The 18,718-nt window shown below is 48.0% G+C and overlaps 1 protein-coding gene across 19 annotated transcripts in view; it reads left to right on the top strand.

Annotated features, from left to right (window-relative positions):
- The window catches only part of LOC142579884 (uncharacterized), a 654,396-nt gene that overhangs the window by 611,594 nt on the left and 24,084 nt on the right, over positions 1-18,718 (top strand). For 18 of the 19 annotated variants that reach the window (XM_075690530.1, XM_075690537.1, XM_075690531.1 and 15 more), the window contains 7 exons: positions 137-419; positions 2,600-2,964; positions 3,718-3,957; positions 4,508-4,711; positions 5,240-5,428; positions 9,011-9,079; positions 10,597-10,677. In XM_075690530.1, the coding sequence (XP_075546645.1) occupies positions 137-419; positions 2,600-2,964; positions 3,718-3,957; positions 4,508-4,711; positions 5,240-5,428; positions 9,011-9,079; positions 10,597-10,677 (1,431 nt within the window). The remainder of the gene's footprint in view (positions 1-136; positions 420-2,599; positions 2,965-3,717; positions 3,958-4,507; positions 4,712-5,239; positions 5,429-9,010; positions 9,080-10,596; positions 10,678-18,718) is intronic. The other variant, XM_075690533.1, reaches the window with a different exon arrangement.

Genomic DNA, 18,718 nt, shown 5'->3' with positions numbered 1-18,718 from the left:
TCATATCTGACTTAGTCACGGGGCCAGGCTTTTTTTACCTTTCGATTGTTTCTTGCCTTTATGTCACGTAACAAGTGTGAACACGTCCCAAGTGGCGTCGCCATGTCCGATCCCTGGTTGTGTGCTTTCTCGGCAGGCTCACCTCGCCGGCCAGAACCCGATGCTGGCATCCATGCTGGCGCAGACACCGCGGCCCGTTCCCTCGGTGCCAACATCCATTGCCAACTCCATCGTATCACAGCTGCCCCAAGAGCGGCTGCCCAAAAACCTCGAGAAGAAGCTCATCCACACGCCGCCGACACCTGGCGGACTGTTGCAGCCGCCGCCGCACCAGCAGCAGCAGCAGCAGCCACAGTCGGTGATGGTCAAGCAGCCGCAGCCCGGCCGTCCCACTTCCCTGCTTGGTCTGGGCCCACAAGGTGCGCCATAGTCGTTACCATACCTGCCAACTCTTCTCAATTTATTCGTAAAGTTCACAAATTTGGGCTTGCTCTGCGATTTTACAAACATTGCATCATTGCCATTTGTTGGGCGTGTTGGCTGGGCATCAAGTTTTACGAAAAATAAGTTCTGTTCACAAAAATGTTTTAAAGCGGTTTAAAGACTGTGGCACTGCAACATTGCAACAAATGCGTGCAAAAAAAATTGTGATGGTGTCTGCGCCGCCCTTCTGTAGCAGTGCAAGATTCCTAAGCAGGAGCGTAGCAATCGTGACGGCTGGAACCACTGGCCATGCCAATGTGCAGGCGCACAGGGATCGAGGAGGGTGCTTCACGCCGTGTGCTACAGTGCTGAACCGTGCAGCTTTTGCTTTGTTGCGAAGCACACCTCGCTAAACGCAGGCTGTGAAGTATACTTCACTAAATGCACTTCGCTCATTGGAGCCTTTTCCGGCTGGTTTTGTGTGTAGCTTGTGAACAGCCTCCTTAGTCAATGTGCTTAAACAGAAACAAGCTTCTCAGCACATAAACGACTTAGCATTTTCTCTTGGTGTGTAAGTGATGAGGGTAAAAGAGCGAAGTTACTTCTTGCACACTCTGTACAGTAGAACCCCGCTGTTACGTTCCTCACTGCTGCGTTTTCCCGGCTGCTACGTTGTTTTCATCCGGTCCCGGCATAGCTTCCATAGGATCCAATGTATAAGGAACCCCGCTGTTACGTAGTAGCTGGGAAAACGTTCCCGCATGATGCGTCGCAACCCGAACCCGCTTGGAGTAAAGTAGGCAACGCGCTCCAACCGCCATTTTGGCTTTTGACGAGTTTTGACCGGGCTTGGCCGGGCTTGGCCGGGCTTGGCTATGGAACTGGCTGCAAGAAGCTGCACGCCAGTTCGAGAGGACGCCACTAGGTGGCCATTCATGAAAAATGCGCTCACTATCATCACTGTGATTATGGTCACCACATGGTTATGGTCTAGCCACCACAGCATGGTTTGTTGGACGGGTCGACTCACGGAGGAAGGAAACTCAGGAGAGGCCCTGACGTCACTCTTTGTGAATCTATAGCTCAAGGGAAGCCGGAAGTTGGCGTTGCTCATGGCGTTGCTCCACCTATCAGGCCAGCTCTCCTCTCTTGTTTACATTTCTCGCGAAACCACGCCGCGCTGTGCACAACCGGGCTGCTCGGATGCACGCGCTGCGCAGCAATTACTAAACAATCGTTAGTACGTTAGCATGATTACGCCAAAGAGGGCAAAATTTCCCGCTGATATTCCTTCGTTCGTTGCCATTGCCGTGGCGTGGTGACGACGAGGAGCATGAGCCGCATGATGGCGGGGAGTTGCCAAATCCTAGCTTTGGAGAAGCCGTCGCGGCTCTGGACCTCCTCCACAGGTACGTCCACCTCACAGCGACGCTGACAGCAATGTGGCTTTTCAGGCTATTGAGAAACGTGTGGTGATTTCTAGCGAGCGAAAGAAACGGCAAGCCACCATTCTAGACTTTTTTAAGTTCTAAGCGCACTCTGGGTGGAAATAAATTGTCTATAGTTGAAGTTGCACTTTTTTCATTCATTTTCGGAGCTTTCCTCATTGTTACATTTTCCCGGCTGTTACGTTTTTTTTCCTCGATCCGGTGAAAAACGTGTGAACGGGGTTCCACTGTATTGTGTTGGTGCAGTGCATCCGGAGAAACCTATTGGGCGCACTTTTCTTGATTGGGGCCACGATGTGGTGAGCCTAGTGCGCTGCTTCATGCATCAGTGACGGTCCACTGCTGGCGTGGCCAGTCCGCAGCACACTCGGCGCTCCTGTTGCACCGAAAACAGAACTGAAATGTTTAAAGAAGAAAAGAACTGCGGCTTCAGACGGGACGTGACGAAAGCGTGGACAGGAACTGAAACGCACGTTTGGGTGGCATGGAGCACGAGGGATACCGCTGCACGTGCGACATGGGGCACTGCGCGGGTCTCTCTACCCAATATGTCGAATATTAGAAAAATTGAATAGCAGATATTCGATCCACAAATTGAATTGGAATGTTCACTATTCGATTTAATAGGGGGATATTTGAGTATTCGCACACCCCTAGTACTTTTCTGTGGCTCAGTGTAGGTGTCCCATTTGAGTGTGGTGGACTCTTTTGTCTTTTGTTTGTCACAGAATCCAGCACAATGACGCTTCAGCAGCAGCGCTCCTTTGGTGGTGGTGGTGGCCTCATCCAGCAGCAGCAGCAGGGCTTTCTCAGCAAGATTCTCATGAACAGCCCAGATTCGACCAGGCGCGCTGTACAGCTGTCGCAGCAGTCGTCTCAGGCTTACCTGCCGCACACAACGAGCACGGCAGGGTCCAGCTTTGCCACGGCCGCGAGTGGCCCGGGTGCAGTGCTATCAGAGCTCCTCAACGATTCGCGCATCCCGGCCAGCATTGTGAATGCAGTCAACTCCTCGTCCGCAGCGTCGCTGTCCGTGGCTGCTGCGGCGGGGGGTGCGTCAGCGGACCAGCTACTGTCGCAAGTGCTGGATGATGTGAGTGGCACTTGAATTTGTCTTCTGGTTGACTTGTTAGTTATCTTGGTTAACCAGCCCTCGAAGGGTAGGGGTCATGGCACTGCTGACCTTGATGTTGACTGTGTGAGAAGCAATAGCTGCTTACCTTTATGTTCAGGGCCTTGCATTATCAGTTTTGCAGGTACTGTCGATTTTTTTATGCCCAGCTCGGCACATTGCTGTAGTGGCTATTGCATGTTAATGCCACCTAAATCATCATATCTGAAAATTATTGTTCGGGAATATTGCCCCTGCAGTCTTCTTTGCATAAATTGACAAGCTGGCTTTTAAGTCTGCGCATCACCACCAACCCATCCTCACTTTTGTGGTTTTTAAGTCTGCGCATCACCACCAACCCATCCTCACTTTTGTGTCGCGGCACTGATTGCTTGACCCGCTACATTGGCACACTAGTAGAGCGATGGCATTCTGCTGCTGAGCAGGTTGCAGGTTCAGTTCATAGCCACGGTGGTGGCACTTTGATGGGAGCATGATGGCAAAGCGCTTGCATTTTGTGTTAGATTTTGGTGCACATTAAGAAAATTCCTAGTGTTAAAAATTATTTCAGAGCCCCCCCACTACAGCCTCTCACATGGGCCCAGTGTTGGTTGGGAAAATACCCCCCCCCCCCCCCCCCCCCCCCGCTAAAATCTAACCTTATTAAACCGTCATGAATATCTGCTGTCATCAGTGCCCGGTTGTGTGCCTTCAACTTGTTCTGCTCGGTTGCAGGTGTGGAGCCTGCAACAGGAGCTGCAGCCGGGTGTGGAGACGACAACAGCCTCGGAGGAGACGGTGCTACTGCGACTGCTCGAGGAAGTCCTGGACGGTCCGCAGCAGGCGCAGCCTTCGCAGGGACCTCAGGGTGGTCCGCAGGGGCAGCCCGACCTGAGTGAGAAAATGGCCATCAGCGCCATCCAGCAGCAGCTGATGAGCTTCGAGTCACAGCCCCCGCAGCCGCAACAGCAGCAGGTCAGTGGGGTCTCTGTTGGACATCACTCTCCTGAACTTTCGCGACACATTCCTCTTAAATGTGCAACTCTTTAGCTGGAATTTCCTCGAACGCGTTCCTCCAGCAGTAATCAGCTTTTCAGTGAGTGTGCATTATATGTACCGCAATGCAGATTGGGGTAGATGCCATCGTAGCATTAGCCCCTTCCGTGCCGCGCTACAGTGGAACCCCATTGACACATTCCTCGCTGTTGTGTTTTCCTGGCTGCTACGTCGTGCTTTCGTGGTCCCGACCGTGGTTTCAACTGAAATCGAAGCAAATGTCACACTGTTCGATGCAAAGGCTAAGCAGGCTCGCGGTAGTAAGTATTGTGCAAAGGTTGCTGCACAGTGGAATGCAGGCAGTACACAGAATATTTCTCGGCTTTGAGAAATTCTGACAAATGCACGGGGTTGACCATGTGTTGATGGTGGCAGGGCTCTAGCAGTGCCTGCAACTTTATTTTTATTTTTGTTTCTTGTCTCACCAGATTATTTAGTGAGTGCAATGTCTCTCTCGTGGCGTGTCCAGACTTCTCTCTACGCGGGGCCCGGGTCCTCTGCATCCTACCAGCCAGCTCCTCCTATGTACAGCACAACAGCTGCTCAGAGGCTGCGGCTAGCTTCCCAACAGCCACAGCCAGGTCAGCAGCCACAGCCGCAGCCGCAGCAGCAGCAACAAGGGCTGCGCCAGTATGCTCCCAGTGTGGCCAGCATGGCAGCCGTGTCTCCGCAGGTAAGCAGCTCTGCCGGCAGTGCACTGTGATCTGCACGAGAGCTGCCCTTCCAAACTCTCAGCATCTGTGCCTTTGCTGAGATCACCTTTACCATCAGTCATTGCATGTCGTGCCCTTCCTTGTGGATGTCATTATTGGGCTACACTTGTAGCTCTGACTGCATAAGTAAGGAATACAGACTAAGAAAAATGTCTGCTGCACACTTTACTGTTTAACTTATGCAGTGGAAGTTGCACATCTTTGAATATGACAGCACGATTAATGTTTCAAGACAGACTGCTAAAGTTCTGTTACAACTCTTTGCCATCTTCAATCAAGCAGTATTGAAACGGAAGGGATGGCCAACCTGCGAAATTGGTGAGCAGATGAGTGAACAGATAAGCGCTGCTTGTGAAGGGGACTAATCTACCAGTTTTTTGTCCTACTGCAATTGGTAGCAGTGTTTCGACGTTGGTGTCGCTGCTTTGGCTATAAGAACAGAAAGTGTTTTGGCCTCTACAGAAATGGCATGCCCTCTTTGTGTGCAGATGCGGCGCAACCTTCTGGAGCGCCGGCAGAAGATGTTCCTGCAGCAGCAGCAGAAGCGTCTGCTGGCTCAGCAGCAACAGCAGCAGCTTACCATGCAGACGCAGCAGCAGCCTCCCGACACGTTCGGGCCCGAGAGCATCAACGAGCTGCTGAACCACGGCGTGGCGCCACCGAACATTGCCATTCAGGTATCTACTGTAGGGCGCTCTGCATAGGTGTGTGTGTGTGTCACACTCCCGGGTGGAGAGGCCTCAATCACTTCCAGTGTGGACCATTTTTATGAACCGATCAATGTGGAAGGATCAGGACTGTAATACTGTGAAAATGTGCTTCCTGCCCAAACTTGGTGTGAAAGCAATTTTCCTTAGCTCGTTGCAATTATCCAAGCACTGTGATGGTATTGATAATGGTGATCATTGTCATTGCTTATTGGCATGAATGTTATGGCAGCAGTTCGGTGATCAGCACTGGGTGGTCCAACCGCTAACAAGAGCTAAAGAACACAATGCTGGCGTGGAGTGCTGTACTAAAATTTCTTTAGTGAGGAATTTCCTAATGTGCAATATATATATATATATATATATATATATTTCATCGCAAGCAGCAAAATGTGTGTTAACAAGGGCGCCACACAATCATGATTTTATTCCATTTCGTCCTTGTACAAAGAATCTACTTGAAAAATTTAGCACTGGTGGGCAGGATGCACTAAAACATTTCTTAGAGTAATTGATATTTTATGCACTAGCTGTCGCATCGCAGGCGACATGAAAAGAGAAACTAGCGGATCTGATGAAAAGTAACAGTCCAAAAAAAATAGGGGGGGGGGGGGGGTGTCATAATAAAAAAAGCACACATCATTCCTGTTGCTTTCTAAAGTGACGATCACAGTAAACATTGTGCTCATTAGTTGAGATGCCTGTGGTAGTTTGTGCGTTATTAATGTTTTTCACTAATCACTGCCGTTATCACATTTGCAGTGTCGGTGCTGTGCTTGTTCAAATTCTTTCATGCGACCAAGTGCCTGTTATATAAATAAAACTTGAATGCTAAAGGATAGGGGTTCACAGGAGCTGATGGCATCCCAAGTGGTCTTATTTTCTGAACTGATGAGGCTCAAATGTAAAGGGTTCTATGCGTGTCACTTTTGGCAAGGTCTTTAAAGAGACACTAAAGGCTAATACTAACTCGACGTGGGCTGTTTTAATACCATTCCGGAAACCCCGCAACGCTTGTTTCGTGCCAAGACTTATGAGAAAATTGCATCTGAAGGGCCCGAATACCTTTGTCGCAATTCAAATCTTCTGCCACCTAGTTGGGGAGTGGTGATGTTGCATATGCCATCACCGCCCTTTGCTGCCATCACCGAGTAAAATGGCGGCCGACAGATGGCGGTGCGGTTTTTTTGCACAAAATGCTATTGCACGGCCGTGGAGAAACTAAGTGAAAACGGAGTGGTGGATTCGCTGCTGCAGCTGCTTTTCGTCAAGTGGTGTGGATCACTCGGCCGTCCCGCGACATCACATAGAAGTGAAATTCTCTGCTACTGGCAGTTTGCGTGAGTTTCGCGAGCTAGCAAAACCAGTGCAGCACTATGCAATAACTAAACTACTGAAATGCGAAAGCACGGGCAACACAGAGTGAAAATGAAACGTTCCGACTGCCCGCTTCGTGGTCAAGCGTACTGCCCATGAGTTTTTTTTTCTAAAAGTAAAATAGAACTGAACAAGTAGCATTTTCTTTCCCCATATAATGAAATACAGGGTGTGCCCGGAAAGCAATGCAATTTTATCCGTAGAAAAACGTTTATTCAAGAGATTGTTACAAACCTTTAGAATTCTTCGAAGTAGTCTCCTCTGGCATCTTCACATTTTTGCGAGCGGCTCTGCCATGCACTGTATGCATCCTGGAAGGTGTCGACGGAAACCTCTTTTAGAGCCTTTGTTATGGCAGTTTGGTTGGCTTCGATGGTCCCGAAACAAACTGCTTTCAGGGCGCTTTTGATTCTCGGCAAGAGAAAAAAGTCCGCCGGTCAGAACTAGGGGGCCTGGGGCAGCGTCACCAAGTTGTGCTTGGCCAGGAACTCCTGCACGCGCAGAGAAGTGTGGCTGGGAGCGTTGTCATGGTGCAACTGCCAGGTATTGGCGATATCCTTTCGCGCTCGGAGGACCCTTCATCTCGATCTCTCGAGCACATCCACGTAGTAAGCGGCGTTGACTGTCTGCTCTTGGGGTACGAATTCTTTGTGAACCACACCCTTAGCGTCGAAAAAGACAATTAGCATTGTTTTCACTTTCGACTTGCTCATTCTTGCCTTCTTGGGGTGAGGGGACTCCGAAATGTGCCATTCGCAAATTTAGCGCTTCATCTCAGGATCATACTCAGATATCCATGTTTCGTCGCCAGTAATGACACTGTCAAAAAAAAAAAAAAAAAAAAAAAAGGTTCAATTTGCACGCGTTCCAAAAGTTCGCTGACACTCACCCCTCGGTTGTTCTTGGGGTCGGTCGTCAGTCAACATTTTGGTAACCAGCTTTGCGCACACTTTCCGCGTGTTCAAATTGTCGCTTGCGAAGTCGTGCAACATGGTTTTCGGAATATCGAAAGTCTGTGCTATCATCTGCACACTAATTCGACGGTTGGTGTTCAAATGATAACGAATGCGAGACACATTTTCGTCACTTTTGCTTGTTGATGGCCATCCAGAGCGGGATTCATCATCCATGTCTTCTAGGCCCCTTTAAACACCTTCAACCACCTTGAAGCTTGAGAATATGGCAAAGCAGAATTTCCGTATGCTTGCTGAATCATTTGGTAGGTATCGGCAAGACTCTTATCGAGTTTAGCACAGAACTTGATCGCGTTCCGTTGTTTGCGTGCGGATGCCTTCGCACACCGTGACAGAGCACTATAGGGAGGTTCACAGAAACAGCGAGCCTGACGCTCTCGGGGCTTGGAACAGACTGTGCTAGGCAATGATGAAAAGCTAACAGTCCCTCAACCTAACCCAACCAATCTGATCGAGGTATATCCAATAGCAGGGTCAGAAAAAATATAATCGCATTACTTTCCGGACACACCCTGTACAATGATGTTTTTGCAATGAGTGGTTGAGCTAAGTATGGACAGCTGGGCTAGTTGGTTAGGATTAGCATTATGAAACATCGTTCCAGCGCACGATTGAACACGGACGAGAAGAGAAAGACAACACGAATGCCGGTTACTGAATTTTATTCATGGAAATGAGTACTAGTGACAAAATTCATATGAGGAATGGCTTTGTTATGGGCAAGTACGTGAATGTCTTACAGAATCTCTAATTGTGTCCTGCATTTACCTCAATTTTTGTATTACTAAGGCTCTGTTCGCAATGATGTTGAAGCCTTATAGATTCTCGAGCACTAATCTGTCACTTTAGCTTGACTTAATGTTTGCCTTTAGTGTCCCTTTAAAAGGTGTATGGAGGCCTCACTTTTTATTTATTCACATAGAGTGCTCGTATGACCTAGAGGCATCCACTGCAGAGATAGTGACTGGTTCACAGTGCAAAGTAGAGACAGTTCCTCAGTACTAGCGAGCCTCGTAGGGCAGGCCTGCAGAGGAGGCCGAGCAGAAATCTTGCAGCTTGCTTCCCGTGATGGACGTACAGGGTGATGGACATGCCTTGTATGGCGTGTGTGCGTATCTTGCACATGTCGAGCACAGCGATAGTGGTTGTACATGTGACACAAAAGCGTGAGCCAAGTGGGCCTTGCATGCGTGCTGTGCAGCACAGCTACCACCTGAGCCAGGCACAGGGCAGGGACCTGCAGGAGAGAATGATGAAGATATTCAGACCGGTGCGTGCTTCCCCATACACCTCCTACTCAAGCGCTTGCTTCCTGTCTTCGCCGCTGCCAACTGCTGAACGCTTGGAACATTCCTGAGAAGGGGTGGGGCAGAGTTGTTTTGTTAGCTATGTGTTACGCAGCCCAGGTGTACTTAGAAAATCTGTCTTGGCTGTTGTTGGGACACTAGTCGAGACACTACCCAACCCACCTAGCTGCCTGCTCAGCGTTAGCCAGCCATACGCTAGCCAACTGCTCAACACTCTTAAACTCTCAGGGGTGCGGGGTTCAGTGTTCTTGTGTGTTCAGTCACTAACATCGCAGAGCTGTTAGCCAAGAAGACACTAGTTAACCGCTCAAGAATTCAGAAGTGTTGAAGTTGGTTAGTCAGTGTTGACGCGTGTCCAGCCGAAATATGCTGTAGAGCCACTAGCCAAGACACTAGCCAACCATATTCTGTGTTCCACCACACATGACTTTGGTACGTAAATTCCCAACCATTTATTCAAAGTAGGGAGCTGGATTAGTGTGTGCCTCAACTACGAGGCAGCAGCATCTTGCTTGTGTTTGTCTGCGCTGTTGGGCTGTTCTGCACTGTTCAGTCTGTGCTGTTCTCTGTCCTGTACTTAACCAACATTGGCACCAGCTGCCTGCAGGTGTCTTTCAAACAGTTCATTGTGCATGGCAAGTGTGAAAGACAGGTATGCTGCTCATACCTGTGTGTGTGGCAAGCCTTGAGTGTGGTTTAGTCTCACTTGTCCTTTCCGTATGGAATGGTGTTGTAGCATAGTGGCTGCTGTACATGTGAGCTTCTTTATGACCACCGAGCAACAAGGGTGACAACGTGGGTGTCCCTCCAGCATTTTGGGGCGTCAGACTTTGTGTCCAGAGCGAGTGGGACGGGGCAGCTTTCCTGTACACATGGCCACTAGCACGGCATTAAAGATGGTTGTGCAGAGATGACTGCCCAGTTTTTCTCATCAGTTTCACCCCTGTGTTGGGACCTTTGTGTTTTTGCATGTAGGTGCTCGCAAAGGTGGTCAGAGTATTGCTCAGAGCAAAACCACCTGGTGTGGCTTATTTATGTTTCATTAAAAGTCGGATGATCAGAGACGGCGGAGTTCAGTTATCCTGTATAATGAAAATGTATCGTAAGAAAAATGCATTTAGAAAATGTTAAATGAATGTTAAAGGACAGCACAAATGCTTGCCTAAAATGTGAAAAGTTTGCAGTCGTATATTTGCAGTGTCATCCATGAGAATCTTAGGATTAAAGGAAGGTCTTCCTGCGATGCTAGTGGCCTAGAGTATGTTGCTTGAGAGTGGTATGTTCCCTTTAATGGCGCGACCCAGTTGTGTAACTTAAAGGTTGGGGGCAGGGGTACAGGAGAGAGGGTGGTGCCTTGCATGAAAGCTTGTTAGTATGGCACACCCCACGAGATGTCAAATTTCCTACAGACATGTAAAGTGCAACAGGGAAAAGGTTGAGCTCTAATCATGTGTTCTTATTTTGTGTCGCTTCTGCGCAGAGAGGTGGAATGTCTGGTGGTGAGGCGCCGCAGCAGCTGTCTCCACGGTTTGGGGGTGTGCTCAGTCCCCCTCAGCAACAGGTGAGTCTCCTCTTGTTGGCCATTGCGTTTGGGACCTATTGTACGAAATTAGGGACATTTACTATTATTGCATGTATCAAATAGTTGAAATGTCTGCTTGAAAATTGCTCAAAATGATATGCTAGTCATTAAATCGACAACTCTGGGATTTTAATATAGTCGAATCTCTGGTACGGATTTAAACGTAAAGAAAGTTGGAAAATGAAGGGGGACGTGGCAAATAAATGGCCGACGTGATCAAAATTTCAAATTTCTTTTTCTAAGACCTTTCTTTATCTCATGGTGAAATAGTTCGAAGAAATATGCAGCAGAATTTGCACTTCTTTAGTGTGTTGCTTTAACCAGGAAGAAAATCGGGCTTCAGAAGGTGCTGTCGCATCACTGATGAGCTTGGGTTCGCATTAAACAAGAAACCATTTCCGACTGCTTCAGGGCTTGTGGTTTCATTGCAACCGCTTCAAGGGATGGTTTGTGTTGTCCAACGGGGGAAGTGCAGTCTAGTGAGCTTGATGACAATTGTCTTAGAGCAGCTCTTGGTGGTGTCCGTTTCGAAGAGCATGTTGCCCTGGACAGTGCAGTCGAGACGTGTCGTGCACCGATGAACATTGAGATCATTGAGATTGTTCGGCCCCATGAGGCTAGTAATGAAAGTGGCATCGACGACCATGTTGAAACTGAGCCACAGCCTCAAGCTGCTGATGTAGCTGCAGGCCTTGCCCTCATGCAGCGGTTTTTTGCTGCACAGAACAATGCAGATGAAGCATTCGACACATCTATGGAACTTACTTTCCGTAGCAAGATTCTCCAAGTAGAAGCAGACTGCAGTTACCAATCTTTTTTCATAAACTGATAAAAATGCCTGTTTTTGTCCATTGTGGTTAATTGGAAGTTCGTTTAATTCAAAGTTGTTCATGGTCCCTGTGAACTTCGTATTAATGGGAGTTGACTGTGCTGCACCATTTTTGACAATTTAAGCCGAAACAAGTGAAGACCTGATAAAACGAACTTCAGGGAACTGCAGCAAATCGTTTGTTATTCTGAAAGGTCACCCAGTGAAAGCCCAAAAATTATCCATTCCGACCATCAGCACATCAGTTCATAAGTTGTCACCATGTGAGTTATCCGTGACTATGTCACTGTTGACTATTGGCCCTCGCTGTTGCTATTTTACATAGATTCCAACCATGCACCACCGAAGCACCGTATTGTAAGAACAGTGTCTGTAAAACAGACGCTGATGCAGAGAAAACCGCCGACAAAGAGAAATCTCTACGTCGCCTCCAAAATGCAGTATTTCCTTTTGTGTGTTTTTCATCTTCCTTGCCGTGAACACGCGACTGTATCGCTCGCATCTAAATGACAACATCCGGAAAGTGCGACTGTGTGGGCACACGGGTTGCATTCCTCCGTGTAGCTGGTACGGCTGCAGAATGAAGGACGAAAGAAGGAAGAGAGGTGTGTCCGTTTTTAGGTGGCACTTGTCAATGGAGCATGGGTTCGCAAAACCTGATGCATTGTTAACTCTGCAATAGGGGGAAAAAAAAAATAAGGAACCGTCCTTGAGCAAGCACAGGAAGACAGCACTCGTATCAAGCCCCACCATCCCTCTCTGCTCACCCTCGCATGCTTTCACTCGCACTCGAAACAGACAGCACGTGGGGTGCGATAGGATGTTCACACGTGCACTTTATATTGAACATGGTGCTACTCCATTTCAGAGAGGTGCGTTCGCATCTGCATGTTTCCATTTGTTGTCTCTGTATTCCTTTGTGGCAGCAGTGAAATTGTGTTATTTTGAAATCATCTTTAAACACTTACCGTATTGCCAACCGACGCAAGTACTCACATAATGATCGCACTTTCTTGTAAAAAAAATTGACGCAAATTCAGGGGTGCGATTATTACGCGGGTTAAATTTCCCGCGAGTAGAAAAAATTTTTCTTTTTTCATCCCCGCGATTGCTGCGGGATGACAACAGGTCAACAAACGTGCACGCCGACGGACGCACCACTGGTGGCGGCCTTGCGCAGAACACGCAGGAGAGGAGCCTGGCGTGCGCCGTAGTTTGTTGTGCCGTTGATCGTGCTTCTCTGTCTTATTCACGTTTTCAGAGCAAGACAGGCAACACCATTCGCGCGTGTAGGGTGGCCAAAGCTTCAGGGAATGTCGAAGAGTTGTTGCAGGGTGGGGGGCTCAAATACCGGTGAAAACGTGCCGGCGATACGGTTCTAATCATTCCCGGCAAAGCCTCATCAGCGGGAGCAACGGTAGCAAAAATGGATCGTCGCTTCGAAGGGAAATTTCTTGTTCTCATCCTTTCCTTTGTCTCGTCGGTGTCTTTTCCACTCGATCATAGACGCGTGAGCAACAAAGTTCGTCTGCAGTGCAGCATGAGGTTTAAAGGCATTTCGCTAAAGTTCGCAATGCTGTTTTCTGCTTCTTTACCACGTTGCGCTAGCTAGGCAGCACGACTGCACGAGTGCATTGCATTGTATGTTAAAGCTACTGAAGTTTGCAAGAACTGAAATTGTTGGTTTCATGTGGCGCGGTAAATCCTCGCACCAGCTGTCGCGCACTTCATGTTTTTGCATCTATTTTATGCGTGGCTTCGCACATGTTTAACTGTTGCTAGTTGCTCCATGCATAACTTGTTGATTCTTTTGAGCTGCGAAGTTTTCACACTGCCTTGTTTGTAAAGGCTATAAATCACGCTGTATCTTATCAGAATGTTACCAAGGAAGTGCTTCTTTAACAGCTTTATTCTTTTTGCCCGAGGGCATCTTAGATATTGTTTGCGTTTTTAGAAATGTGTTTAGAAAATAGGTAGTTCAGGGCGAGAACTGCTAATAGCTGCTGCATATGGAATTTTTGTTCCATTTCTCACTGAAAAGTTCGCGTCCCGTTTGGAAAGTCATCACACCTCGATGCTGCCTGAGCAAACTTAACACGCCGAGTGATTTGTTTGTTTAACAACGTAGTCCATTCTTGCATGTGAGTTTTGTACTCAGCTGTATTCTTTCTTATACTTATGCTGCAGACGACTAAACCGGGCCTTGCCGCCAGCGCTCATCTACTTTGACTGGCGCTGCTCTGCCTTTAAATATATCATGTGGCACCTCTCTCTAGTAATATAAAAAAGTACTGAAAAGTTAGTCAGTCTTTAGCTTTGTTCGTTTCCAAGCAGCTCCCTTGGAGAATTTAAAATTACACAAACTGCAGCGGGAACGGTAGTTCATCGGCGTATGCAGCAGAATTGCATCGGCGGTACAGCACTAATACGCATTTTTATTAACCTCTGTGTTTGGTAACTTCGTTGGCTAGTGCACGCGTTTCCATCAATAAATTGGCAATTACTCTTCTTCAGGCAACTTCGACTGCACTTATATGGCGATGTCACATGTATTCATTGGCAGAAAAATCACAACGGCATATGCAGAGATTGCACCGTGCGGATTTGTTTGATACAAGTCTGCACTAACGACAGGTGCTTATTATTCAGCTACAAAAGCAGCATTGCGGCAAGGGTAGAATAAAAAAAAAACCATTGAGAGATCGCATCACTCAACAAAATTTATCGGCTAGTGAACATGAGCTCCACACCATGTAAATGGGGTTCATGGCGTTTTCTGCGGGACACACCTTGCACGTATGTGGACCATGTTATCCCAAACACCGGTAAAATTGTGTTCATACCCGCTCGCACAGAGGTCAGCACCTTCCCTACAGCTGTCACTGCAGAATAAGCAGCCTGGCACCCGAACAAAGGAGAAATCGCAGCCGCGAACTTCAGTCATCCTTGCTGCTAAAGGTTGTCGTCTGCTACTGCTCCCGCGTGTACTGTTGGAAGCGTCCGCTACGTGGCTTCCAGTGGCGCCTCTATAGGCGGTGCACGAGGCGTATAGGCGGCTGCCGCTGTCTGTAGTGCGGGACACCAAAACAAAAATGGCGGCGGACAGAGCGAGCCGAACGCAATTTTTTTTTTCTTCTCGTGAGTACATTAGGTGCATTGAAACAGTTTCTTCCGTATTAGTAATGAATAATATCGTTAATATCGGCAAGTTTGCGGCAATAACGTAGCCATGTCCACTTTGAGGGAACAGAAACAGATGGGCGCGCTTAGCTGCCAGTGACTGCAGTAATGGCCGGCATGCTGCAGAAACTGCAGCATTTGTCTTCACTGCTACCCTAATAAGGCACATTTCCACTAAGGGTGGGCGAATATCTTAGGTGTGTTACAAGCGTTGGCATATGAATAGGGCACACTTCTAACGTATCAGTGTAAACTTGGCTACTGTCGTTGCTGCTCGCGATTTCTTGCTTGCCTACGAGTGCAGATAAGAAAAATCGAAAGGCACCTTTTTTTTGTTGTTGACCACAACCATTATAAAGCCTACACATAATAAAGGAAAGTTTGGTTGTACCTCTTTTTGTCATGGAAGTGCGGAAAGTGATGAAAGTAATGAAATGAGACATCTACTTAAGGATGTTTGGTGCGTGCAGACCGCTTGGTTCGTCTTGAAGAGTCATTCGCGTAGCATTCGACAGATGGTAAGTGCGATCGTTAATTAGCTAGACTTGGCACACGACATATCGCTGCAGCAAGTTTGGGGTGCGATCATTACACAGGAAATAAAAAAAATCGAATTTTGACGACAAAATTCAGTGGTGCGATCATAATGCGAGTAAATACGGTAGGTACACTGAAATTTAATACTTTGTTATATCAAGAATTTCATTGTAATGAAGTTTGTTATAAGCAGGTTCGACTGTAATACTGAGCAAGCAACACAAGAGTGATAAATTCGAATCTAGTTGCTTTATAAGTGACATAATACGTCACCTATTTATCCTATTGCCCATTGCACGAATGAACATCTGACTGCTTTGTTGCTTGCTTGCACGGTATAATTGGGGAGGTATTCTGCAATTGTCCACCCAGTGGACTGTCCGTTTCGGCTGCTGCTGATTGGCTGGAGCTGATTGGCTGGAGCTGAACCATTAAGAAGGGAACTGGCTATGTGAGCCTGTATCTTTCTCACTGGTACTCCAGCCAAGCCAATCAGAACTTTGGCAGCAGACAAAATGGAAATGTTCTCAATGTGAACGCTAACAGGATACCTCCCTGTATTTGCAAGCCTAGGTCTGCTTCACTTGTGTTACGCTTGATATACTGCGCCAAACTTTTCAAGACGCACTGACCATTTTTTACAGGCTAATCTTGGACCCTTCTGCTAACACTTTCTAAGTAATACATTCACAACTAGTACAAAACCATGGCAAAAAAATGTCCACGAAGGCTTGTACTGTGTAAACTGCACAACAGACTTCTCCAAGCTGCACAAGATGGTTGGGAACGAGCAGCGGAACTGAGTGATATGCGTGAGAGAGCTTAGGTCGTTGGCCTGGATGGCAGGATTGCGATGATTTTCATTTATGATAATTTTGATGATAAGCATTTTTGTAAGCACCGTGGGACGAGTTTTTCTTCAGTTTTGTGCCAAAAGTCGCTGTTAAAAATGGCTGGTAGCGAAGAGCAAGTGGAGGGACTGCCTTTTTGTTCCAGCATCCGAACCCTGGCTCCTTGTCAGTGTGTTGCATTGGTTCACGAGCTTGCAGTCTGTATGCATTGAACTCTGTCCATTCACTTCCACGTTCACAGTGTTGAGGGTGCGCAACCCTTGTCAGCATTAGATTCACTTCCTCCAGCGCTGTCTGTTGTGTGCTTCAGGCAGTGCAGAAGTGCGTGCTGGCCATATGCATCAGTGTTTTGAAGCTCAAATGCTGTAAATAAAGCCTTTGCCACTTGTCAGCAACAAATCTGTAGCTGTCAGTTCCCAGATGCTGCACTGGTGCGGAACCTGCTAGACGCGCAGAATTTCCGATTGAGTCTCGCATCACATTTACTCCCTTGCAGCAGCCTCGTTTAATAAATCTGCCTGCTGTTCTTGCTCCAGTTATGTTATTGGCATGTCACAGGGGTAATTGACGACGTCGGGAATTGGTGCTTGTAAATGGAAGCTACTCCCTTGAGATACCCAACGGTGTGAGCAAATTAACAGGCAGGCCTACTGCGCTGTGGATATTGGTGTCAGCGAAGCTTTGATGTCTGCTCTGCCACATTGGCCAACTGAGCACCAGTACATCACGCCACGCTCTGGCAGGTGTGTAGTTTTCGCTCTGTCATGTGGTCTGATAACATCATCACTTGTTCCACGAGGCGGTACGTGTTACCACCTCTTGGCGCCGTCTTCCCATTTCCAGCACCCTTACCCTCCTTTCCAGCCACCATCGCGGTATTTAAACCTATTGTATGCGACAAAGAAATGGTAACCTCTGCAGTAACCTAGCCAAATCACTGACCACAGCATCCCAGCTTGTCTGTCTCCACAAAGAAACTAACAAAAGATTTCTCTCAGCTTGGAACATTGGTTGCCTCTACATTTGCATCACAGACACCTGGGCTGGTAATATAATGTAACAATTCCTTCAGCTCAATTCTGTGCCACTCATTCGCTGCTCATGGCGAGCTGATTTCGTTGAAAACGGGGTTGGAGCACTGCCGTCACCACTGACGAAGTGTGACAAGGGATGACAGTTTAATAAATCTGTTACATTATCCTGGCCCTGATGATGTCTTCACTGTGCAGCAAGTCAGAGCATTGCATCACAGTGGTTGACAGGAAGTTTATGTGCCGTGATGGGTACATGTGCTGCACGAGTGTGCTTGGACTCACAAGGAGGAGCCTGTAGTACAGTAAAACCTCGTTAAACCGTACCTGCTTAAACAGTACGGTGGAACCCCGGCTATACGTCCCCCGGTTTTGTGGTGACCCGGGTTTTATGGTGGATTAGCACGCTCCCGGCGAAGTCCCCATAGAAGCAATGCATTAAAAACCCCGGTTATCCGACACAATTTTTCGCTTGACCTGCGTTATATGACGACCTTCATGAAATGCAGGACGGAATGGCGGACGAATGAAAAGTGCCACGGGTCCCTCCTCGCTTCGTCTCCACCTCTCCCCTCGCTTTCCTCTCCCCCACCAGCAGCCGCCTGCGACGCTTGCTGTGATGAAAAAGTGCCTTTTCTTCTCCGCAATCACTTTTCTCCCTCTCTTCTCGCCGGCGTCTCCTCTCGTTGCGCTGGGGAAGCTCTTTTCTCCTTCCAATTTCCCAGCAGCAGATCGCTGACACGGTAGTGCGGAGAGGCTTAGGTTTATCGCACGTGTTCTTCATCGTAATCCTAGCGACCAGCGTTCTGCAGAGGTTTTGAGTTGCGTGGAGCAACGCGATGCACAATGTCCCGAAAGCGGACAGTTCTGTCGCTCGGCGATAAGCTGAATATTATCGAGGAAGCGGAAAAGTGGCATGGAGTCACGAAAATCAGCATTGTCCGGCACCTTAAGATACTCGAATCTTTGCTTAAGACGATCCTGGCAAACAGAGCGGTGATACTGCAGAATGCCAACAAGTTCGGGCTCAAGCGGAAAGCGGCAAAAGAAGGACAGCATGAGAAGTTCGAAAAAGTTCTCGTCAAGTGGCTGTACAAGCACGGAGCTCTGCGATCAACGTTGACGACACCATTCTAAAAGAAAAGGCGGACCTTGTGGCATTGCGTCTGGGCATTGACAACTTTCAGGCATCGAACGGGTGGCTGGATCACTTTAAAAAACGAAACAGGATTGCGTACAGCCGCTCCTGCATAGAAAGCACTTCCGTGGACGTTTCGACGGTGAACGAGGGGATGGACTCGCTGCTGGAGATGATTGCTGCATACAAGCCCTGCAACGTTTTCGATGCCGATGAAAGCGTTATTTTTTACCATGTGCAGCCCGAGCAAACCCTTGCGTTTAAGGTCGACAGCTGTCATGGTGGCAAGCGTAGTAAAGAGCATGTGACGGCACTATTCTGTGCTGACGAGGACGGTTCTGAGAGGCTGCCCGTGCTCGTTGTTGGAAAGTTTACAAAGCCACGGTGCTTTAAGAACTTGAAGACGCTGCCGTGCAGCTACAACTTCAACAAAAAGGTGTGGATGAAGTCTTCA

This window comes from Dermacentor variabilis, chromosome 4, assembly GCF_050947875.1.
Source record: "Dermacentor variabilis isolate Ectoservices chromosome 4, ASM5094787v1, whole genome shotgun sequence".
Taxonomy (NCBI): Eukaryota; Metazoa; Arthropoda; class Arachnida; order Ixodida; family Ixodidae; genus Dermacentor; species Dermacentor variabilis.
This window is presented reverse-complemented; position numbering and strand designations above follow the sequence as displayed.